The 24733-nt window shown below is 49.5% G+C and overlaps 1 protein-coding gene across 1 annotated transcript in view; it reads right to left on the bottom strand.

The window, feature by feature from the left end:
- The window catches only part of ADGRG1 (adhesion G protein-coupled receptor G1), a 91478-nt gene that overhangs the window by 18868 nt on the left and 47877 nt on the right, over positions 1-24733 (bottom strand). Inside the window, exons 15-24 of the mRNA XM_028477945.2 lie at positions 17698-17836; positions 15967-16113; positions 15015-15149; positions 14432-14471; positions 14136-14257; positions 13865-13977; positions 10927-11207; positions 10635-10728; positions 9071-9354; positions 215-428 (exon numbers count right to left, since the gene is read on the bottom strand). Coding sequence (XP_028333746.1) covers positions 215-428; positions 9071-9354; positions 10635-10728; positions 10927-11207; positions 13865-13977; positions 14136-14257; positions 14432-14471; positions 15015-15149; positions 15967-16113; positions 17698-17836 — 1569 coding nt within the window. The remainder of the gene's footprint in view (positions 1-214; positions 429-9070; positions 9355-10634; positions 10729-10926; positions 11208-13864; positions 13978-14135; positions 14258-14431; positions 14472-15014; positions 15150-15966; positions 16114-17697; positions 17837-24733) is intronic.

The following is a 24733-nucleotide window of genomic DNA, read 5'->3' as shown; positions in this document are numbered from 1 at the left end:
AGGGTCACACAGCTAGGGAGGGGCGGAGTGGGGACCTGGACCAGGCAGCCTGAAAGCACAGCCCTCACTCCTAACCACCTCCTTCTATGTCCTGGTCCTGCCTCCCAGCCCAGGTACCACCATTCTGCCCGGCTCTCCCGCTGGCCAGCCCTGGTCTGACTCTCACTGGGGCTGCTGGGCCAAAGCCCCCACCTTCCCCAGCCCCCGCACTCACGAGGGCTTCTCCGGGATGGGGACCTCAATCTCCAACAGCTTCGTCTCCAGGTCTCTGAGCATCTCCTGCGTCATGATGGTTTCCTCCTTCCGCACCTCCATCGGCCTCATCATTTTCTCGCCCCTCTCAGCCCGCTCGGCCTCCTCCTCCTCCTCCACTTTCTCCTTCAGGACCTCCATTCTGGCGTGTCTCCGACTGTCTAGAGATGAGGTCTCTGTAGGAGGAATAAATGCACTCTGAGTGGCCGACTTCAGACCAGGAAGGAGCCACCAACACCACCTGTGTCCCTGGGCGGAGGTTTTAGGTGGTTTAGATCACGAAGGGAGGAGGCGAGTCCCTCCTAAACTTCCTTTCCATCAAGGAGAAAGTCTCCACGTGGTGCTAGCACACCTGTAACACCTTTCTGACATTTGCAAATTTCCCTTTAAATCCAACAACGCAGGTCACAGGCTGAGAACTATTGTCAGGGCAGGAGCAGGTAGCTCAGGCTTACTAAGCTTGCTTTGTTTTTTGTATATTTATTCTGCCAGTGACCTTCTCTTTCTGGCAGGTGATGTTAATGCTGTATGGATAACTGTAGTATTATGAAGTTTCCTATTAAATATATTTATGAAGTCCAGTAAGTTTAAATTTAAAGAAAATTATTCATAATAGTAAGGAAGAAAAAAAAAAAAGAGGTAACATCACCAAACTTGGAACACAGAGAAGGCAAGAATGGGGCTGCCACTAAGGCACCTGGATAAGGGGCAGTTGGGAGTGACACAGCCTGCACTCTCCTGGCCAAGCCCTGTGTCAGCTCTCAGGGTGGAGGACCTTTGTGTGGCGGGACACACTGAAATACCATATGTGCTTGTATGTCCCAGGGAAGCCCTTTTCAGAGCCCAGCCTCACTATGGTGGACCACAGATCCAGTCCCCTTGTAATTTCCGAAGTGATAAGAACACCAGACGCATCTGTAGCCTCATCAGCTACAGCGTAGTTTGGGGAAGGCAGTGCTGCTTTACAGTTTCCCCAACTCGGCCCAGAGGCTCTCCCCACCCACAAGTCCTTCCCAGCATCCCCCTCCCCAGCCGGAACCTCCTCCTCCCGCCACCCCCACACACGCTGAAAACTTCCCCAGAAAGTTTGCGGCTGAAAGCCCCCCAGACGGAAGAAGCCCCCTTACCACCAGCACCCACGCCCTCCCCCTGACAGGCTGCCAGGCAGGGTCCAGCCACCCCAGACCCCTGCTCCCATCTCACCCCTCTGTGGACAGCCTGTACAATCTGTTAGCCCGTCTCCGTGGTAACATCTTTCAAGGAAGACGGCAGGTCCTGGGAGAGGAGGCTTCTGGGAAATGTAGTCTTTTGTCACTACCCAGGTCTAGATCCAGAAGACCCACTGTGGCATGTCCCTCAGCCAGTGGTGGGCTGGAGCCAGCTTGTGCCAGCTTGCAAGAGCTGATTTTTAAAACTTCAGGAATGTTTGTGAGCCCATTGACAAACACAGCCATTATTAAAATTTAAATTATAAGAACGTATAAGTAAATAGATTATATTAAAAACAAAGGTAATAAATACTCAAAACTCATCACTTCCTAATTATTTTACTGCATTTTATTACTATCTAAGCTCTTGAGGTCATTTATGCCTCTTGTATCTTTACAACGAAAATATTATGTAAGTGTGAGCTACTCTGAATCTTTTTCCAACTTCAGTGATGTCATATTGATAGCTTAAAATCGGCCATGAGATTATTTACACCACAGAAATTGGCAAATGCTACAGCCTAGGGCTTTTTCTCTCATCAGGTAGCTGTTAAACATTTATCAGGACACCACGGCTTCTGCTCCATGCATGGTCAATGTGGCCTTCGTCAAAACAGATGGAAACCAGTGTGGGTCCTGGCATGGCTGCCTGTCGTAGTGGAGAGAGCCAGGCTCCCTGAGACATGGTTCTAGTCCAGGCTGGACCGCTGGTTTAGTATATAACTCATGGGACAGAGAAAACTTGTCCATTAGGTTAGTGGCCCATGAAAATGCTGAATTTATTTTAAATTCTGAAGAAAAAATGAATAGACTGATAATGAATATATAATTATGAATCCACCCAGGATTATATTTGTCTTTGTACCAATGCAGTCACAAAATATAATTTTTTATGTTTTGTTTTTAAAGGAAAGGGCCCACAAAACTTGTAATGCTGCCTTGTAGCGGGCAGCAGGGTCCAGAGAAATACTGCAGATGTCCTGACAAGGTTATACAGTTGCTGTTATTGGTGAAAATGTAGGAATCACCTCATTCTCAATAATAAAGAATAAGTTTTTCTTCTGGCTGGAACATTACATAGTCATGAAAAATAAAGTGTGAAGGATAAATTAGACCAAGGGAAATCCCCAGAGAAGGCATGTGGACATCAGTCCTGGAGTTCGCCTTGGGATTACCTCTGTGGGGAATTCACCTGGGATGAGGCCAGGAAGGGAAGAGGAAAAGGCAAATGTGATATGTTAGGCTGGTGGAATGGAGCATAGGCCTCATTGCCCCTTTTTTCCCATGCAACACCTAATTTCCTTTGTAAAATGATTTATTCCCCTTTACCCACTCCCATTCCCTGCCCACATAGACATCATTCTGATGCACTCCGCCCCCCGCCATGAGCATTCTTTGGCATACTCCTGGTGTTTTAAATTTGTGTTAATGATATTGTATAAATATCTCTGTTTCTTACATTTTCACTAAGAACTGTGTGTTTAAGATCCACCCAAGTTGCTGTGTGTCCACGGACCCACAATAATTACCTCTCTACTCTCCCAGCAGTGGACACCCTGCTTTGCCACCAACTCCCATTATCCACAGATAATGCCACACATGTCATCGGTGGAGTCCTTTCTAGACCAGCAAATGTTTCTTTGGGGTAAATAACCAGGAGCGGGATGGTTGGCTCAGCAGCGGCACCTCACTTTTCTCCAGGCAGCGAAACCTACACTCTCCCCACCTCCCACAATGCATGAGGGAGGCTGGTACCCTTGCCCCCACCAGCAGCTGATATTCTCTCCCTTCCTGATGTTTGCCAGTTTCATAGAGGTACAATGAGATCTCGCTGTCATTTAACATGCCTCTCTCTGATTACTAATGATTTTAAATGTGTCTTCATGTGGTAATGTGTTAGTTTTAGGCGTTTCCTCCTCTGAAATTGTCTTTTAAAACCTCAGCCCATTTTTCTTTATTGGGGAAGTATCTTGTTTGGATTGTGGGACTTCCAGATGTGAACCCCTGGTTTCAGATGCTGCAAATACCTCCCCCCATTCTGTCACATGTCTTCTAACATCGCCCATGGTGACCTTCATTAAACAGAAAACCTTAATTTTGATGTAATTAAATTTATCGGGTTTCGGTTTGATGTTTTGTGCTTATGAAGTTTTGTTTGAGAAATCCTTCCTTGCACTTAAGTCACAAAAATATTTTCCTATGTTGAGTCTGCCACTGAGCCCTCTGTTCTGTTCCACTGGTCTTCATGCCTATCCCTACACAGACTCCATGGTGAATTTACCACTATGGCCTTGTAAAATCTTTATATCTGCAGGTCAGTTCTTCTTTCTATGTCCTCTTTCATTAAGGATGACTTAGCTATTTGAGGACTATATGCCTGAATATAAATTTTAGAATAAGATTTAGAAAGTCTAAAAATATCATTTAGAATGTTTACTGGAATCACATTGTATTCATAGATCAATCTGTGAAGAACTCCTATCTTTTGATATTAAGTTACCTCTCTGAAAGCACAGAGCAAGTAGGTCTTATTTCCTGTCTATTTGTTAGATAGTAATGGAAAAAATACTAGGAATGAAGAAATTGAGGCAGAACAGAGAGAACCAGGCAGGGAACCACAGTGAGGGGACACTCTTCCTGCAGCACACAGATGACCACTGCAACCCAGAGCCTGATAAAGTGTCAGCCAAGGCCAAGCTCTGGCTTAGTCACATTCACGCTGGGCCAGGTGGGCAGCCGTCTTAGCCAGTATCTCATTTAATCATCAGCCCTGTCGGGCAGCTACTGCCATCCCTGCTTTACAGATTCAGTAAGTGGGGAATTGGTCCAAGGCAAAGAATCTGGACCAGGCAGGCTGACCTCAGAGTCCATGCTCTTAACCATGGTGCTATCCACCTCCCAGGCTGCTCTCGTGATGCTTCAGTGACAGAGGAACCCTGTCTACCCACGCTGGACCCTGGGGTTTATTTTTGCCACAGCCCTCCCTGGCCTTAGCACGTGCTCCACTTGGCACTTGAAGCCACTTTTGCAGTGACTTCAGGCAATGAGGGACCCCAGCCCCTCTGCCCCTGCCTGGCCCTGGGGTGGAGAGCCAGGTAGAGAAAAGGACATCCTACTATTAGCTACGCTCCCCGTCTGCCCTCCGCATCTGCACCTGGAAACGCAGCCCGTCCGGCGCTTGTTGTTCTGTCGGTCGCACATGCCACTGAGCACGTCTTAATGAGAAAGCAAGGAAGAAGCAAGAAGAAGCCATCACCCAGGATTTCCCTTGAGACTTGGGGGTCAGGGATGAGGTGATAATTCTCAAACCCATGGAGACCCCAGCTCTAGTGTTGGCCCAGCTTGCAGGGTGGTCTTGGGTGGGTCCCTGGGCCTCTCTCGGCCTCCATTTCGTCCTCCCCACCCAGGGCTGGTCCACTTGGCAGAGCTGTACAAGGAATCTGGAAGGGAGCTTTAAACGTCACACCCTCCCGCTTTACAAACAAGTTGCAGAAGCTCACAATCTGCTTTACACCCAGGTCTTCTTTAAGCCAAGGGGGGTTCTCAGGGAGCAAACTAACGCCTGCTGACTTAGTGCTGGACACTTTACTTTTGTCACCTCACTTAATGCTCTCAGGACAAGGCAAGGACTCAATGAGCCCCATCTTACATAGGGTGAAACTGAGGTTCAGAGAGGTGTGGTGACAGGCCCGGGGTCACACAGGCCCTAAGCAGCAGAGCTAGGATTTGAACCCAGGCCTGTCAGACACTGGAGCACTGTTCTTTCTGAGGACAGGTTAGTAACCCTGAGACTTTGGGGTAAGGTTGCTGAGACCTTCAGTGTGAGAAACGGCTGTTTGTGAAGGTAAGCCCCGAAACCCACCAAGTTTGCCCACAAAAACCGATAACGTGGCTCAACTGTTGCAAAGTCCACACTCTAAGATTTCCCTTCCGGGAACACAGCGACTTGCATAAACCAAGGGTCCCGGGCCTCCTTTCTTTCATCTGTTTGCTGGGTGGGAGGAGGGAGAAGGGGAATCCAGTCCAGGGCGTCTGGGGGGAAGAGGCAGGCTTCTCACCTGTAGAAGGTGCTTGACAGTATGCAAAGCACACTGGGAAGGGTGGGGTTTGGGGAGGGAGGGTGAGCTGTCCCAGTAGTAAGTTAGGGCTGAAGTGCACAGTGGCTGTATGGGGAGGGGGACAGATACCAGTGCCTTTCCCTCCTGGTTGGGCCAGGCCAGGGGGCCAGTGTGTCTCTGCATCTGTCCGTCTCTCTCCTTTTGTTTTCTTTCTTTGTGGCAGTTCATCTGTTAATTCTTTCTATCTCTCTCCATCTCTCTATCTCTGTATCTCTACTTCTATCTCTACTGTCTCTGCCTCTTTTTTGCTTCCTACTGTGGAAACCAGTGGTTACGAAACCAAGCCCAGCTGCTGGAAGTGACAAACCCAGCTGGGTCTGGCCTGAGGCACTCCCCTGGCTCAGGGCCGGGTCAGGCTGGTGTCAAACTCAACACCTCCATCGAGGGCCAACTAATATTTATTCAGGGCCTGCCAAACGTGCCAGGCTCGGGCTGGGCTGAACCGGTGAGCGAGCAAAGCTGTCCAAGTGCCCGCCTGCTCTATAGGAGCTCAGACTTCAGAAGAAATGCCCACCCTCTCTCTGCTCAGCCCACACCCCCCGCCCCCGGCCCTGGCTCCTCAGGCCTCAGATGCGCAGAGCCCTGGGACTATATGCCCTCCAACCCCGTCCCCCGCCCCGCCCTCCCCTCCCCCCCCCCCCCCCCCCCCGCAGCTCAGACTTCAGAAGAAATGCCCACCCTCTCTCTGCTCAGCCCACACCCCCCGCCCCCGGCCCTGGCTCCTCAGGCCTCAGATGCGCAGAGCCCTGGGACTATATGCCCTCCAACCCCGTCCCCCGCCCCGCCCTCCCATCCACCCCCCCACCCCCCCAGACAGCAGATCAGAAGTCAGGTCACCGCGGGGCAGGCCAGAGTGGGGAACAGGGCCTTGCTTGAGGTATCCCACCTACTAAGTGGCATCCTTTGATATTTGGTGTCCCCAACACTTGGAGGGCTGGCAGCCCCCTGAACGGTAGGGGGTCTTCCATGAGGATGGGCCCTGGTGAGAATGGTTGAGACCAGGGGCAGCCAGGGTGGGAGGACCAAACCCCACCCCCCGACCGGGCAACAAACCTCCAGTCCACAACTGCCCCAGTGCCTGAGGGGATGGTGGCCCTGAGGGCCCCCCAGGTGCCCGGCCAGAGGGTGGAGTTGTGGGAGGGCAGTGACAAGGGGAAGGAAGGGAGGGGAGCGGCTGGGGGCTCCTTCAAGAGGCCGGCCAATGACAGACTTCCTTATTTGGGCTCAGGCCCTTCCTGAGACAAGAAGGCCGCTTTGCTCTGAAGGCAGGGGGTGGGCGTGCCGGCAGGGGTCTCAGGATTACAGAGACTTGAGACTCCTGCCATCCTGGATCTGTGAACTCTCAGACCCATAGGTGTATCTGGATAAGACCTTTGAGGCCACATGGTCCAACCTGGTTCCCATCTCCTTGCTCCCCAGTCCCATTGCACAGGGAAGGGCGCTGAGGCCCAGAAGGAAGCAGGGAGAACCTCTTCCCTCCCACCAAGGTCACACAGCAAATCAGAGCTGAGTCCAGAGTGCAGGCCAGCCCCGGCCTGGCCACAAGGCAGCCCGCTATTCATGAGACACGGTGAGGGCCTGGTCAGCCCGGGCAGTGCCGGAAGACGAGGTCATGGTGCTCTGGCTTGGGAAGTAGAGAACAAAAAACCAGCAGAAGATGAAGACACCTGTCAGGGAGGAGAGGGCCTCAGTGAGCCTGGGGCGGGGCCTGGGCTGGCGGCCACCCAGAGGAGAAATCGCTCCACTGTAAAAGTTCAAGAATGTATAGAAAAATCAGACAAAAAATAAACCTACTCCTGAAAAAGAACCAAATAGATAACTTGAGAATGAAAACCAGAGTCCTTGAAATAAAATCTATACACACGGCTATCTCATAAAAGAAAGACCGAAATGAAGGAATTTTCAGACATGCAAAACAACTACCACTGCCCCTCTTACAGAGGATTATTACAGGATGTGCTTCAGCAAGAAGAAGAGGGAAGATGTGAGGTATGAATATTGTAGTAAGTACAGAAATTGATAGAAAAGTAAAGATCTTTGTGTTTCTTTAAAAGAAATTTAGAACTAAAACCCTACACAACAATAAAAAATATTGAGAAGAGTTCAAGGGCAGTTAAAGTGGGCTGAGGGCTCTGTTTGGGAAGAAGAGAGAAATACTGAGTTACACTCAGTCGAAAAATCTCAGTGCGGTGAAGTGTTCAGACTTAACCATGATGGGTAACCTCAGAAAGAATAATGACGTAATCCACAGTTTCAAGGTGCATCCCTCTCCAAGCCGTAACCCCTGGGAATTTTCAGATGTGGACTCATAATTCTTCATCTGCGGACAGTCTCTGGTGGCCTAATAATAATGACTTCTGTTGTTGTTAACATAGTTCCCACATATTGAAGGCCTCCTGTATTACACACACACATTATCTCAGTTATTCATCATGAAATCTGGTGAGAAAAGTACTGGAATTATCCCAGCTGTACAGGTGACTGGATCAGAGGAGCTGAGTGACTTGCTGGGGAGGTGAGTGGAGGTGGACTTTGAACCCCAGTCTGCTTGTCCCCAGTGCTGCCAACCATGGGGCCACGTAGTCTTGTGAGGCACTGGGAGCCAGCCCTGTTCTTGTGGGCTTTTGCACCTGCTGGATCTAGGACCCCTCGGTGCCTAGTGACTCCTCTGGATGGGATGAGGCTGTGAGTCAAAGCACACACTTGTCATTCCACCCTTGGCCGTTTCCCTCACAGTCAGGCTGTGATGCTTCTTTAAGTTGCGTGTATGAAACAGGGGTATGAGGAACAAAGAGGACAGGTGCGGGCAGGGAAACCGTGTCCCACATGCACCCTGGGCGCCTGCCCCTTTGCTGGGTATCAGAGAAAGAACCCCGCGGGGGCAGGGAGCAGACGTAGCAAGGATTTCCTCCACTAACCATTTGCTTCCTGCCTTCACAGCCCCTTAGAGGCTCTGTTCGTGTCATGTGGCCTTCACATCACATGATCTCGCCCTCCTGGTCACAGATGATTGGACCAGAGATGGACACCCGACCCAAGATGGCCCAGTCAGATCCTTGACTCTCCTAACATGGAAAAGACTGAAGCAGACCATGGTCACTAGACTTGGAAGGTCACATAGGGATGAGGGAGCCATATTGGGCAGCCAGTCGGGGGCCATGGGTAGGAATGGGCCAGTGGAGAGAAGAATGAAGAAGTTTCCACAGAGAGAAGGTGAGAGACTACATGTGACTCCAGAGAAAAAGACAGGGAAAGTATCTGCTTTGGTTTTGGTGGCTTTTCCTGACCCTGCTACCAGCTCCCATGAGGTCAGCCAGCCTTCCTGCCCTGGGGTCCTTGGGAGAGCCTTGGATATTTAAAATCAGTACCCTTGATTTGAGCGAGCCTGAGTAGAATCCTGTTTCTTGCCATCTACCGCCTCCCCCCAAAGCCCCCCAACACCCCCTGGTGCAGGCGAGGCAGCTCGTCACCTCCCTGGCCCAGGAGCCTCACCTTGCAGAGAGGTGAACACTGCAAAGACATAGATGGTGGACAGGCCTAGGGGTGTGAGGATGGCCAGCCCCCAGGTCACGCCCACCAGGCTCGAGAGGCCCAGCAGGGTGAGGACCCCCTTCCAGTGCTGCCCCTTCTCCTTGCCCGCTGTGGCACTCGACACAGTGAAGATCTTCAAGGCCACCAGGCCCAGGATCACGGCGCTGAAGAGGAAGGTGATGAGGAAATAGCCGTGGACAGTGACGTAGAGCGCAGAGATGGCAGTTTTCTCACAGAACCAGCACCTGGAGGAGGCGGATGGCCGTTAGGACCAGAGGAAGTCTCCTGAGAGCAAGCCCTGGGCTGTCTCCCTGCCTGATCTTCTCTGACCAAAACGGTGCCTTCTCCCATCTCCACCCATCCATTCCCCACTCTCCCGGGGGAGGGGCTGTCACAAGGCTCCAGGCTGCTGTCTCTTTAGACCAGTGAGTGTAAAAGGCCAGTTCTGTCCCAAAGACATGTTTCGTTCACCCCACATTATGTTGTAAGAAAAAAAGAAATTGAATTAATGACCACCTTTTAAAAGTGAAATGTTTGCCATAAACATCCAAATTTTTTTTTTTTTTTGGCCACGCCACACAGCATATGGGATCTTAATTCCCTGAACAGGGATTGAACCCAGGCCCTGGCAGTGAAAGCGCCAAGTCCTAACCACCGGACCACCAGGGAATTGCTTAAACATCCAGATTTCTGCTTCTCTTATAAAACCATAAAGCTGGCAGCTCTGTGGATGCCCTCCTGAGGGACACTAGTCAGCTGCCCATTAGACTGGCATGTGATTGCCAGTCTGTCGCTGTGCCCACCCAGGCCGCTGCATGTACTTATGTTCCCTGCCTGGGCCCTGGGGCCCTGCATTTGAGGCCCTGGGGACAGGACCAAGGCCCCACCAGCTCTTCTTAGCACAGAACCATAGTCCTCAGGCAGGTACCCTGGGAGAGGCTCAGCTCAGCTCCCCTGTTCCCTGGACTGCAGGAGTGAAAGCCCAAAAGAGCATGTGGATCAGTCCCCCATTGTACAGATGAGGAGACCGAGGCTCTGGAAGGGGACAGGCTTGCCCAAGGTCACACAGCTACTCAGAGACAGAGTCTGGATAGAATCACGGCTGCTGCAAATATTGGGCAGGTTGTGCCCTGCCCAAGGGCACCTGGCTGGGGGGCAGGTGGGGGCTGAAATCCAACTCACCCTCCACTCACCAGGCTGAGCACCTGGCATGGCAGGTCAGAGGGATGGGGGGGGGGTACCTTTAAAAATTTGCCCAAAGGCGCTATATAGGCTGTGGTGACCCAGGCTAGAGCAAGGCATCCTGCCTCCTGGTCCGGTTCTCTCTCCTTCTCACCCCCCTCTCATTGTACTTCCTCTCTCCGGGCCTCAGTTTACCCCTGAAGGCCGTGAGCTAGCTGGATCTGAGGATCCTTTGCCTTGACTTACTCGTTCCTCTTCCCAGGATTCCCTCCTCTCCCCACCTCCACCCCCTTCTGGCCCCCAGGACCCTGAGGTCCCCCCAGCTTCCACAGCCAGCACTCACAGCTCCAGCGTGGTGGTGTTCTTCTTGTCGCGGATGGCATAGGGGCCGTAGCTGTTGGCACTCCCAGTGCCGATGACTATTAGGGCAGGCAGGCCTGGGGGCGAGGGGAGGAGGAGGTATGGCATTGCTGGGGCTCCCTTGGCACGTCCTCCTCCAAATCCCCCTCCAGCTGTCCATCCCTCCAGCTCTGAGCCAATCAGAGAGGGAGCTGCCCCTCCCCCACCCCAGGCTGGTCCCCTTCCTGCCTCTTCCAGAGTCAGCCATCCCTTCTGCCTGGCCAAGCGGCACCTACCCCAGCCCACGAGGCTCAGCTTCAGGAAGTAGTGCCCGAAGTAGGTGTTAAAGACCTTGATGACCAGCAGGTAGAGGTGGAAGGCTTCCAGGCCCATCCAGGTGAAGGCACAGAGCAGGAAGTAGTGGAAGACGGCCCCCCGGGCCCAACAGGCGGCATCGGACCCCTTCAGGCCATGCCCCACATTGATGAAGAAGGCCAGATTCAGGAGAAATAAGCTGACGCTCAAGGCCACGTGGATCTTGGGGATGTCTTCGGACTTGAACCTCTGCCGGGAAAACCTGGGGCAAGAAGGGCCAGTGAGAGGCTGCAAGGGGGCACCCAGGCCTCTCCATCCGATCACCTCTGTTCCACCCCTGCCAGCAGCCAGCGCGTGAGAACATTCCAGTTCAAGTCCACGAGCCCTCTCATGACCCGTAGGGCCCTATGGATAGTGGATCCTGTTGGCTTCATCCCTTGACCCCATGCTTGAGCCAAACTACCTAATTTGCAATTCCCTAAATGCATTCTGCTTCTCTACGCCTCCCGGACTTTGCCCACACTCTTCTCTCTGCTCTCAATGCCTTTCCCTGCTTCACCTTCAAAATCCCCCTTGGGTGTTTCTTTCTGGGAAGGCTGTCTCTGAATGTCACTTATCCCAGGCTTATTTGGAAGTTTCCCAGCAGTGAGCGCAGTGTAACTCTCCACCCACCCCTTATTTCCATCTCTCCCCAGGCTTTGACCTGCGGCCTAACACAATAAGCAGGAGGAAGCCCTGCATTGGTTGAGTGAGTGGACAGACAGGGCATGGATGCATGAAGCCTAGAACTTAGTAGGGAGGGTGAGGCTCAGAGAGGAACAGGGACTCAGAGTCGCAGCGCAGGGCAGGGGCTCCAGACTCCCAGTCCAGGGCTTCTTCCCAGGGCTCACTTCCCCCTCTGTGGAGTTCCCACTGCGAATTCCTAGCAAATCAGCTCCCAAAGGACTCTCACTGGAGGGATGGGAGCTCAGGGCTGCCTGGAGTGGGCATGAGGGATAATGTCCACCTCACCTGAGACGCCAGGCCCCACCCTTGGGAGATGTTGACAGCTCCTCCTGGTGCTCCAAGCCCGTCTCACAGGGTCCAGCAGTGCAGCCAGCTGGCACGTCATGCTCAGCTTATTAGGCCAGGGCTTGGGGGATGGGGGCAGGGGTGGCACCACTTACACTCACAGTTCGGTCCGAGATGGAGTGGGTGGGGCTGGTGGGGGCCTCAGCCCAGGGCCAAACAGCGCCAGCATGTGCAGGAAGGCAGTGGGAGGGCCCCAGACTGGGAGTCAGGAGACCAAGGGCTGCTCCCGGCCCGTCATGGGTCGGGAGGCCAGCCGTGGGGCTTCTCCCAAAGGCTCCTTTAGGCTGGCAGTTCCTGGGGGTCCCTCAGCCATGGCCGGGGCCTGGGCACAGGCTGCAGTAGCCTCTGATGTTTCTGCCCCTCCTTCTTCCAGAAACAGCCCCAGGTTTCCCTTGGGAGCACCCTTCCCCACTCTCAGCCATGCACTCTCAAACCCAAGAGCAGGCACTTGGGTGGCCTGACCAATCAGTGTAATTCATCCTTTCACCACAGTGGCGTGTTCAGTCACGGGCACATGGTCTAAGTTAGACCAGTATAACTCAACTCTGCTATACATGGGATAAAACTGCATAGACGTACACACACACACACACACAGGACACGCACAGGGTCAGCTTCCTTGGTGTATGCCCTCTGCAGGGCCCTGCACTCAGAAGGGCCCTATGCTTGTTTTAATGCTCTGCTGTCACCATCTTGAAATTCTTAATAATTTTTGAGCAAGGGGCTACGTATTTTCATTTTGGACTGGGCCCTACAAATGATATAGCCAGTCCTGCGTGGGCGTGTGAACACGCGCACACACACACAATTGATTGCGTGTGGAAAATGGTGAAAACTGAATGAGCTCTGTAGTCTTGTTAGCAGTGCTGTACCAATGTCAATTTCCTGGTTTTATACTGTACTACAGTTATAGAAAATGTCATCACTGAGGAAAGCTGCATGAAGGAACCATGGGACTCTAGGTACTATTTTTGCAAGTTCCTGTTAGTCTATGATTATTTCAAAATAAAATTTTGAAAATTTATTTATTTATGTATTTTAATTTTTGGCTGCATCGGGTCTTTGTTGCTGCGCGTGGGCTCTCTCTAGTTGCAGAGAGCGGGGGCTGCTCTGCGTTGTGGTGCGCGGGCTTCTCATCGCAGTGGCTTCTCTTGTTATGGAGCGTGGGCTCTAGGTGCGCGGGCCTCAGTAGTTGTGGCGTGAGGGCTCAGTACTTGTGGCTCTTGGGCTCTAGAGCGCAGGCTCAGTAGTTGCGGCGCACGGGCTTAGTTGCTCCGCGGCATGTGGGATCCTCCCGGACCAGGGCTCGAACCCGTGTCCCCTGCGTTGGCAGGCGGATTCCTAACCACTGTGCCATCAGAGAAGTCCAATAAAGATTTTTAAGAAACTTCAGTTCTGGGCCTTAGTTTAGAATATTAGCTGTCCAGGCAGCTAAGAAGCTATGATGCAAGCCTGGGGCTCCCCAAGGCCCCTGAGTATGGAGGAGTTGCCTGACATGACTGACAAAGGAGAAAGCAAAGTTTTGAGAATCAGAGGGACACCAAGTCCTGGGGACATATTTCGAGCCCCTGGATCCAACATCACCTGAAGTGTGCTCACCTTGGCCTTTTCAATTCTGTGAACCACACTTTACCTATTATGTTTAAGCCCATTTGAGTTGAGTTTCTGCCACTTGTAACTGAAATAGCCAGACACATTTCAACCTCCAATCCCATTTTATAGATGAGGAAACGGAGAAAATATCAGTATAGTGCTGCACAGCTAACACCACTCTGCTGGTTTCTACCCTGCCCTGCTGCCGCCCTTGAGGGCAGGAGGGAGATGTGGGGTGGGGATGGGGTGACCCACCTCAGGACAGCGTAGAGGACAATGGTGAAGGCCAGGAAGATCATGGAGGTTCCGCAGCCAGCCTGGGAAATGCGCGTGAGGGCCTTTACGGTGACTTGGTCCAAGATCGGCCTCTGTGGGTGATCCCCCCAAGTAAGAATCCTATCAGTTGGAGACCAGGTCCACACACCCCAAAGGCCTGGCCCCTGCCAGGCAGCCTCCTCCCTGGGCCGGGAGCCTTGGCACTTCCAGAATTGCTAGGAGGGCGGGGGGCGGGGTGGTGCGCCATTACCAGCAGCAGGGCGAAGAAGGTCAGGTGGTCACAGCGGCAGATAGTCCTATTGACTCCAAAGTCTGTGGAGCAGCCCTTGGAAGACCAGTCTCCTGATGACCCTGGGGAGGAGGACAGGGAGCCTAGGGGAGGGGATGGGAATATAGGGAAGCAGAGGGGAGGGGAAGGCAGGGAAAGGGAAGAGAGGGGTCCAGAGAGGAAAGAAAGAGGGGAGGGGCCCTGCGGTTGGAGTCCTGTCCCCTAAGGAGCCCTTACCCTCCGCCCATCTTACCCAGGAAAGATCCTCCAGGCCCTACCTTTAGTCACGTCCCAGAATACACAGCTGAGGGTCATGTTCTGAAAACGGAGATTGGGAGTCAGGGGCGAGGCAGGGGAAGTTGGGAGAGGGGAGAGGAGGGTAGGACGGGGACGGGGAGAAGACAGTGTGCTCTGGGTCTCAGCACATGCACGCGTTAGGTAGAAGCAAGTCTCAGCCTGTGGTCACAGAGGAACGCGAAGCGTGTGACGTATCCGGGGTCAGCGTGTCGGGGGTGTGGAGAGGCGTGGGGCTGTGGCTGGCAGGGGCGCATGTCTGCAGGCACATGCCTTTAGGGGAGCGTGTGTGTGGGCAGCGGTGCGCGTGCACGTGTGTTTGCCAGGTCCCCTGGGCATCTCTGTGAGCACAGGAGCGGAGGGTGTCTGGGAGGCATGTGGATACATGCGTGCACAGGGTGGGCATGTGTCCATGGGCACAATTGTGTATCTGGTCCTAATGGCTTCTCCCAGGTGGATGTGGGAGCGTGGCGTGTGCAGAGTCCGTGTGTGTCTGCCCATATGCCCAGGGGTGCCCACCCACGTGTCTGCCCCTCGGGAGCTGCCAGGCCAGGCTGGGGGACTCACAGGAGGCTGGTGCTTGTGGGAGAAGGTGATCTCCAAAGGCTCAGCCAGGCCAGTGACATTTATATGACCCAAACTCAGGCCCACCACGTGATTGTTCAACACGCTGCTGCCATCCTCTAGGCTGAGCCGGGGGCCCTGCGGAGGGACATGGGTGAGGCCAGGCTGCACAAGGGGTTACCCCAACCCAACCCTGGTGAGGGCTCCCGGGAGCCTCTAGGGCTTGTGGCCCTTGCCTGGAGGGCAGAGGCTGGGGCCGGGGGACCAGGGGGCAGGGAGTCATGGACGACCTTCTTTCTGCTACTCTCCGTAGTCTGCTCCAGCTGGGCCGGGGCGGGCCCTACACTCCAGGCCAGACGGCCGCAAAGCCGTGCACCTGATGGCTCTCTGTTGCTGGTCTCCAGGCCTCCTCCGCCCTCTTAACTGGAGTGCAGGGTTAGAAGGAAGATCAGCCGGGAAACGGAGGGCAGTGGTGCCTACAGGTGGGGAGCACCTGCCCACACCAGCACTCAGGGATACACGTGTCCCCATGGGAGTGGAGACACACCTCTGGGGACATACCTGGTACAAATCTGCAAGGGCCTGGGTACACTTGCTCATGTGAACATGGTCACGCCAGCACACAGGATTACGTGTGCACCAGGAATAAGGAAGGAGATACATGTTTGTGCATGCACAAGGACACGGGGGGACATGAACACACTTGGGATACACATACAGGAGTCCAGGGGCACAGGTGTGTGCAGTCCAAACAGCGGAGTGTGAATAACCAGCGTGAGCCTGCGGCCCACAGACCCTAGAGAGAGGGGTCTGGGGTGGCCTCGGCTGCTTTAGGAACACTCCAGAGGTTCCTCACCTCCTCCCCCATCGGGCCCCTCAGCAAAGACTCCAGAGAGGGCAAGCATGTCCTGGTTAACCAAGCATTGAACCTCAGCCACCCTGAGCCTCTCCTCACCTTGAAGACACTCCCCGAACCAATGTCCAGGATGGTTATGGCCAACCGAACCACTGGCCTGCTGCCCTGCAAGGATTCAAAAAGGCTCCTGGGCAGCCGGACTCTGTCAGGGTGCTGGTGCCTGTCCTCTGTCACCTGCTTCGGAATCTGCAACCACAGACCCAGCCGCTCTGTCTTTCCCTGAGGAGCCCAGCCCCCAACACAGGTCCTGCCCCTCCCCCACCAGATGGAAGGAGAAACAGGCATGCTGGGTGGTGGGGCAGCTCTGAGAGGCAGGACACCTGGGGGCACGGTCCAAGCTCTGCTCTGTCCAGGCTGTGAGCCCCTGGCCAAATCACAGCCCTTGTGGAGCCTCGGTTTTCCCAATATGCAGAATGGAGCCAGCAAGATGCCCGCGTGGCCACCCATCAGGCTGAAAGTGGGCTGTGAAGGGGCGACACCTGGACAGGTCAGTTTGCAAGTGTGAGGGAGGGTCAGTTGTGGTGCTTTTGACCAGGGTCCTGACCCCCGCTGTGCTGACATACGGCTATGGTGACAGTGTCTATTTTCCCGCTTGGGGATAAATGGAAAGCATGAGGCCATCAGGAAGGGAGACAGCAAGGGCCTAGAGGGAGGACACAAGAATTCACACTGAATGTGATACCCACCCCCACGCAACAACAACACATTTTGTAAAAGCTAAGAATGGTCAAAATATTAAAATAAATTTTACTGGTAGTTGCCAAGCGTGTTTTGTTCATTCTCTGACCTCATTGCTCCCCCCGGGACTGCAGCCTGGTCCCACCTGGTCCTGCCTCAAAAGCATCCCATGGGCATTGGAACAGGGGGCGCTAAGTGCTGTAGCCGAGAGCCTCAACTTTCTGCTTGCCAATCCAGAACCTTGTCAAAAGGACACGTGGTTGATCTCACAGGCCGGTGCCTACCCCACGCAGAGGACTCAGCTGCTGGGGTGACGTGATAAAGGGTGGAGAAAGGCCCCATCCGTCTTCCATTTCCCCTTCTCCAGGCAGACCTAAAATCCCTCCATGATAGACCACTTCCCTGCTGCCCAGACTTCCACCCTCAGTTTTATGCCTTAAGGGAGGCTGTGCCCTCGCTGCACCAAGCATTCCCTGTGAGTTATCACATTTGTTCCCTCTGACAACCCTGAAAGTGGGCAATACCATCCCCATTTTACAGATGGGAAAACCGAGGCTCAGAGAAGTTAGGTAATTTGCCCAAGATCACAATAGCTGGTAAGGGGCGGGACTGGGATTTGAATCCAGACCTATGTAAAGCCAGAGTCTGCCCGTTAACCCTCTGCAGCACCTCTACAAGTGCCTTTACCTGGTTTCTAATGTGTGCCCTGGTGGAAGAGTTCATGGGAAGCTCAGGCTTTGGAGGAGCCTTCGAGCTCATTTTACAGATGAGGACTCAGGGGCCCAGAGAGGGGAGGGGATTTCCTGGAGGACAGCCAATCAGCTGGTGGGAAGCCCAGGGCTAGAACCCTGACTCTCGATTCGGTGATCTTCTGAAGGTCTCATCCTAGCACCCTGGGTAATATATTACCAGGATCCACTCAACCAATTAACTCACCAGCACCCATTAGCCAGGTGGCAGAGAACTACCAAACGGGACATGGGAAGGATAACTGTTGATGGGCGCCAAGCACAGACCATGACTCTCTCAGAAAAATATGCCTGAGGAAAGTAGGACCAGGACCGGCCAGTGGGGATGGGGAGAAGCCCTCACCTGAGAGGGGGTCAGAGAGAAGTGCAGGTCTTCTGAGACGTTGGTGCGGATGTTCTTGACAAGAGCCGTCAAAAAACCCATGTTCACCGTCTCTGTCAGACTCTTCTCCACCAGATGGATCTCATAGTTCAGCCAGTATCTACAAGGGAAGATAGGGTCTTGCAGGCTGAGGTACCCACTCACCTGGTCCGCTCACCTGGATGACGGGAGGAGGGATACCATGCGCAGCGATCATCAGGCTCCTGGTGTAGGAGGGGTGACCCAGAATATCAAAGGGAAGGCCCTGGGATGCTGCAGGAGAAGAGGGGTGGCACGGGAGCGATTCATGCTGGTTCTGAGGGATTCCGGCCAGTGGCCCCTCTGAGTATTTTATGTATTTCTCTTTTTTGTAACAAAATACATTACAATGTCAAGTTGGTCATTTTAACCATTTTAAAGTGTGCAATTCAGTGGCATTAAATACATTCACAGTGTGTGAAACCGTCTTTGCTATCTAGTTCCAGAACGTGTCCATCACCTCAAAAGGAAACCCTGAACCCATGAAGCAGTTACTCTTCCCCGAGCCTCTGGCAACCACTAATCTCTGAATTTGCCTATTCTGGATATTTCACATAAATGGAATTATATGACATCTGGTCTTTTGTGTCTGGCTTCTTTCACTTAGCCTGTGTTCAAGGTTTATCTATGTTGTAGCATGTATACGTATGTCATTCCTTTATATGGATGAATAATATTTCTTTGTGTGCCTATACCGTATTTTGTTTATACATTTATCCATTGATGGGCATTTGGATTGTTTCCACTTTTTGGCTATTGTGAATAGAGCTGCTTGTAGTCACGTAAAAGCTTTTGTTTGAAGACTTGTTTTTAATTCTTTTGGGTGGATACCTAGGAGTAGAATTGCTGTGTAATTCTGTGTTTAACTTCTTGAGGAAGTGTTAAACTGTTTTCCATAGCAGCTGCACCATTTTATATTCCCACCACCGATGTATGAGGGTTTCAGTTTCTCCAGATTCTTGCCAACACTTGATATTTTTCACTTTGTTTTGTTTCATTTGCAATTATAGCCATCCTAGCGTGTGTGAAGTGGTATCTCATTGCAGTTTTACTTTGCATTTCTCTAGTGACTAATGATGTTAAGCACCTCTTCATGTGCTTATTGGTCTCTGTAAATCTTCTTTAGAGAAATTCTTCTGAGTATTGGAAACTGTGGAATGATCACTGTGTGGTGTGAGGGCTAACTCACATTTATTGAGTGCTAGATGAATACTGGGAATTCAGCCGTTGAAGACGTAGCTGTATGGGAACTGACTTACGGGAACTGAGCTGGTCTTGGAAACCCATAGAACACAAATTTAATTGCCATTTATTTTACCGCAGTCCCCTTGCCATGGGCTAGAAAGTTAGGGTGAGGAAAGTTCCCCCTTCCACCCACGGCTCTATCCTGGTGCTCTCCGTGGTGCTGAAACTTCTCTTTGGCCAGAGTCCCTTTTCCCAAGCCTGGGGTCCTAAGACATGCTGCCCACCTTTATAAAGCAATTTTAAACAGGTGAAGGCTGAGGTAGCAATGGTATAGAAGGGGAACAAGAGCAGATAGAGCCAGATCGAGGCTATTGGACAGGAGTAGCTATGGAGGGCTTACCAGGGAGGCAAAAGGGAAGCTTTTATTTCGACATCATTTTTTTGAACACAGTTACCAAGGAATAAAACTCCAAGGAAACCACAGCAAAAAAAAATATTGTAAAATATAAAGAGTAAACCATGCAAATATGTGCAAATGAGCTTGGATGGTTCAGGCAATTAGAACATTCAGCCAGAAACAGTGGGATGAGATTGTCCAAATCCATTGATTGAGCTACACCAACTGATACTAGTTTTTTATTTAGCTTTTAAAAATCCAAATGAAGAAGTATTGTGATTTTTATTGTTACCAAAGAAAATAGAGAATTGTATTTCACAATACATATAGTTCACCTCATGCACTTAAAGAATTCCTTGGCCTTACAAAACAGCCCATGAATTTACCTTCTTGAGGGAAGATTTCCTAATCTGGTTCTCAGAGCACTTAAAAAAAACTGTTTTAGTTGTGAAAAGTAACATATATTCAAAAAGTCTAAACCATGGATGTACAGTTGCATTTTTAATTATAAAGTTGACACCAATTTAAGGATCATCTTCTTTGCCTGATATTGATTTAGCTATTCAGATATCTTTTGGTTCATGTTTGCATGATACATTTTTTCATTGTAAGTGGTGTGAGGTTCAACAGCTTGTCTTTTACCTTGGAGGGGATATATTGATATTCTCTAGTCCTCTGAATGTCCAGGCGATTCACTGAGGAGATGGGACCCTGAATTCTTGTGGAGTTTGTCTCTTACCCTCTAGTTCACATATGTCTTCCTAAGGCATCTTCACAACTTGCCACTTTCTGCTCATCAGATCTAATCAGCATAATGTTGTCAATACAGTGGACTTTGTAGAATGTCAAGATAAATGAGTTCTCTGTGAACTATCTTATGACAGCGATGAGACGTGACGTAACCCTGAGGGCACGCTGTGGCTCTATACTCTTGGCTCTGCCAAGTAAAAGCAAACTACTTCTGGCAGTCCTTGAAAAATGGTATGGAGAAAAAAACATTAGCCACGTTATAGCTGTATGCCAATTGTGAGGGGCTGTGTTGATTTCTTTGTGTAAACATACTCATCTGGGACAGTAGCTGCAATTAGACTCACCACCTGATTAAGTTAATGACAGTCCGTAGTCATTCTCCAAGGTCCACCTGACTTCTGGTGAGTTAAATGGAGTTAATAGGTATCACCATCACTCCTGCTTTGCTAAAGCCTTTCATGGCAGCATTAATCTCTACATTTCCCCCCGGCAATGTCGTTTGTTTCTGGTTTACTATCTCAATGGGAAGAAGACATTCCAGGAACTTGTAATTTGGCTGTTCAATGAAATGCCCTCCCAAATGCAATTCAACGAACAAAGCATAGTCTTTTTAATAAATAGTGCCGAAACCATTAGATATCCAAATGCAAAATGAGAGTAATAATATAAAGTTAGACATTTACCTCACGCTGTGCACAGAAAATGAACTCCAAATGCAAAATGAACCTAATTATAAGAGCTAAAACCATGCACTTAGAGAAGAAAACTTAGAGGACAAATTTTCTAACCGTGGGCTAGATGAACATTTCTTTGATATGTTTTAAACTTAAGTTGGATTTTATCAAAATTAAATGCTTTTGAGCTTCAAAAGACATTATTAGGAAGATGAAAAGACACAACACATACTGGGAGAAAATACGTATTTGCAAATCATACGTCTGATAAAGGACTTGTATCCAGATTACGTACAGAATTCTTGAAGCTCAATAATAAGAAGACAAACAACCCAATTTTTAAAAAGAGGGGAAGATTTGCATAATCATTTCAGCAAAGAAAATACACCAATGGATAATAAGCACATGAAAAGGTGCTCAACGTCATTGGTCATTTGTCAAATGCAAATTAAAGTGAAATACTACCCACACTCAGTGGAATGGCTATAACCAAAAATACTGACAATATTGCAAAAATGTATTGAAACTATAGCCCTTTTATACTGCTGATGGGAAAGCAAATGATATAGCCACTTTGAGAATCAGTCTGGCAGTTTTTTATAAAGCTAAACATGTACTTACTATATACACCAGCAATTCCATTCCTAGGTATTTACCCCAAAGAAATGAAAACATATGTCTACAAAGACTTGAATTCAAACGTTCATGGCAGCATTATTTGTAATAACCCCAAATTGGAAACAATCCAAATGTTCATCAATTGGTGAATGAATAGACATGAAGTACGACCATACAATAGAATATTACTCAATGATAAAAAATCACAAATTATTGATACATGCTAAAATATGAATGTATCCCCAAAACATGACAGGTGAAGGAAGCCAGTCTCCAAAGACAACATATTTTATTGTATGGTTCTCATATGTAAAAGGCCCAGAAAAGGCAAATCTATAGAGTAGAGAGCAGATCAGTGGTTAACTGTGGCTATGTATGGGAGCAGGAATGGACTGCAAAAAGACACAAGGGTACGTTTGGGGGTGATGGAAGTGTTCTAAAATGATTGTAGTGACGGTTCCACACACTGCATAAATATACCACAATGTATGTACAGGTATATAAGTTGTACCTTAATAAAGCTATCAAAATTAATAAAAACAGATAAGATATCACTACATACTTTCCAGAATGGCTAAAATTAAAAAGACTCAAGTATCACAAGGAGGGGGGATAACTCAAACTCTCACACATTGCTGGTGGGAGTGCAAATGGATACCGTCACCACGTCAGTGCTTACCAAAATTCATCATGTACAAAAATGTTCATGGCAGCTTTATTCATAATAGCCCCTGTTATGGACTGAATGTTTGTGTCCCTGCCCCACCGAATTCATATGTTGCAATCCTAACCCCCAACGCGACAGTATTAGGAAGTGGGGATGTCGGGAGGTAATTCACTAGAGTAGAACCCTCATAAATGGGATAGTACCCTCATAAAAGAGACCCCGGAGAGCTCTCTCATCCTTCTTTCTGCCACGTGAAGATGCACGAAGTCTGCACTCTGCAGCCCAGAAGAGGGTTCTCACCAGAACCCAACCCCAATTTTAGACTTCCAGTCTAAAGAACAGTGAGAAATAAATTTCTGTTTTTAAACGACCCAGGCTATGGTACTTTGTTACAGCAGCCTGAACTAGGACAGCCCCAAATCAGAAACAATGGAAATGTGTCTCAACAGTAGAAGAGACCATAAATAGTGGTGTATTAATACTGCAGAACACTATATGGCAGCAATGAGGGCAAACTATTGATAGACTAAAAAAACCAACCAAACAAAAACAAATAAAAAAAAAAAGATGAAACTCAGGCATACAGATGAGGGAAAGAAGCCAGACACGAAAGAGTATGCATGGGGCTTCCCTGGTGGCGCAGTGGTTGCGCGTCCGCCTGCCGATGCAGGGGAGCCGGGTTCGCGCCCCGGTTTGGGAGGATCCCGCGTGCCGCGGAGCGGCTGGGCCCGTGAGCCGTGGCCGCTGGGCCTGCGCGTCCGGAGCCTGTGCTCCGCAACGGGAGAGGCCACAGCAGAGGGAGGCCCGCATACCACAAAAAAAAAAAAAAAAAAAAAAAAAAAGAGTATGCACTATGTGATTCTACTTATAGGAAGTTTGAGAACAGGAAAAATCAATACTTGGTTATAGAAGTTAAAATAATGGTTACCATGATGTGGTGCTATTGACTGGGAAGGAGCATGAGGGACCCCTCTGTGAGGCTCGAAGAGTTTTATAGCTTAATGTGGGTGGTAATTAAAGGATGTGTATATAAATATGTAAAATTTTATTGATCTGTACAGTTAACATGCATGCATTTTGCTGTCATATGTGTGTGTGTGTATATATATATATATATATATATTATACCTCAAAACAGATTTTCTTGGAAAAAATTCAGCCTTTGGACTTCTGCTTCTGAGTAGGGTGGAGTTATCTGTGATGGATCAATGCTCTCACTGAGAACAAATAGAAAAGCTAGATATAATACAGAAATAATTTGTTTAAAGGCATCAGAGAGCTGCTAAAGCAGAGAGGGGCTAAAATTCTGCAGAGGGAGCATCATAGAGAAATGAACTGAAAATCTGCTGTTGCTTTTTTTCCCCGGGGACATGTGCTCAGTCTAAGCATGTCCTTTGTCTAAGCATGGACGAAAGGCTGGGAATTTGAGCTTCATCTGAATAGAGGTCACTGGTGGTCATAAAAAATGCCCTGCTGTCACAATACGAATGAACCTCAAAAACGTGCTAAGTGAAGAAAGCCAGATGCAAAAGACAACATGTTGCATGGTTTCCTTACATAAAATTCCCAGACAGATCAGTGGTTGACTGTGGCTGGGTTTGGATTGCAAACAGGCACAAGAGCACTTTGTCAAGTATAAACGGGGCATTTGGTGGTCTTGGTGGTGGTGTTGGGGTGGTGCGGAGGGTGAAGAAATAAACCTGGGCACTCGAAGGGTCTCAAATGTACAGCTGATTTCTCCTCCAGACATTTTTCAGAATTGTGAGACTCTTTAGTCTGAGACGCACTGGCTAAGCCGAAAATGCTGAAAAGCAAGAGTTTTCCACAGTATTTCACTTTCTTTCAGTGGATCATAGAAACAAACGTGAAAGATAAAGCAATAAATCTTTGAGAAGAAAACATCGAAGAGTATCTTCATGATCCTGGGGATGCAAACATTTCCTAAATAAGACCCCAAAGCATTAACTATAAAGTAAAAATCTGGTATATTACACTACATTAAAATTAAGAATGTCTGTCTGTAGTCAAAAGACAATGCTAAGAGAATGAAGAGGCAATCCACAATGAAGGAGAACATATTCATGTGTATCTATTTGCAAAGACATGTAACCAGAATATATAAAGAACCCCTAAAGATCACTCTGAAAAATTCAAACAACCCCATAAAACAAGCCAAAGACTTAAAAGGCCATTTCACAAAGAGGATATCAAAATGTCTAATAAATGTATGAAAGATTAAGTTAAACTTAATCAGGCAAATATAATTAAAATCACCATATGATACAGTACAAACTTGCCAGAATGGCTAAAATGAAAAAGCAAACAATACCAAGTGTTGACAAGGATGTGAAGCAACTAGAACTATCATACACTGATTGTGGGAGTGAAATTTGGTTCAAGAACTTTGGAAAACTGTTAGGCAGTTTCTATTAAAGCTAATCACATGCCTGCCCTATGACCCACCAATTTCACTCCTAGGAATATACCTTACAGAAATACATACGTTCACCAAAATACACGAACAAAAATATTTACAGCAACACTCTTTGTATAAGCCAGAAACTGGAGACCACCCAAATGTTACTATCCATCAACATAGTAGAATGGATAAATGAGGTATGTGATATATCTATAGCTATCTATATCCATCCATATCTATCTATCTATCTATCTATCTATCTATCTATC

The sequence above is a fragment of the Physeter macrocephalus genome, chromosome 17 (genome assembly GCF_002837175.3).
Source record: "Physeter macrocephalus isolate SW-GA chromosome 17, ASM283717v5, whole genome shotgun sequence".
NCBI classification, from domain to species: domain Eukaryota; kingdom Metazoa; phylum Chordata; class Mammalia; order Artiodactyla; family Physeteridae; genus Physeter; species Physeter macrocephalus.
The sequence above is the reverse complement of the archived record's forward strand: the minus strand, read 5'-3'. Positions and strand labels throughout refer to the sequence as shown.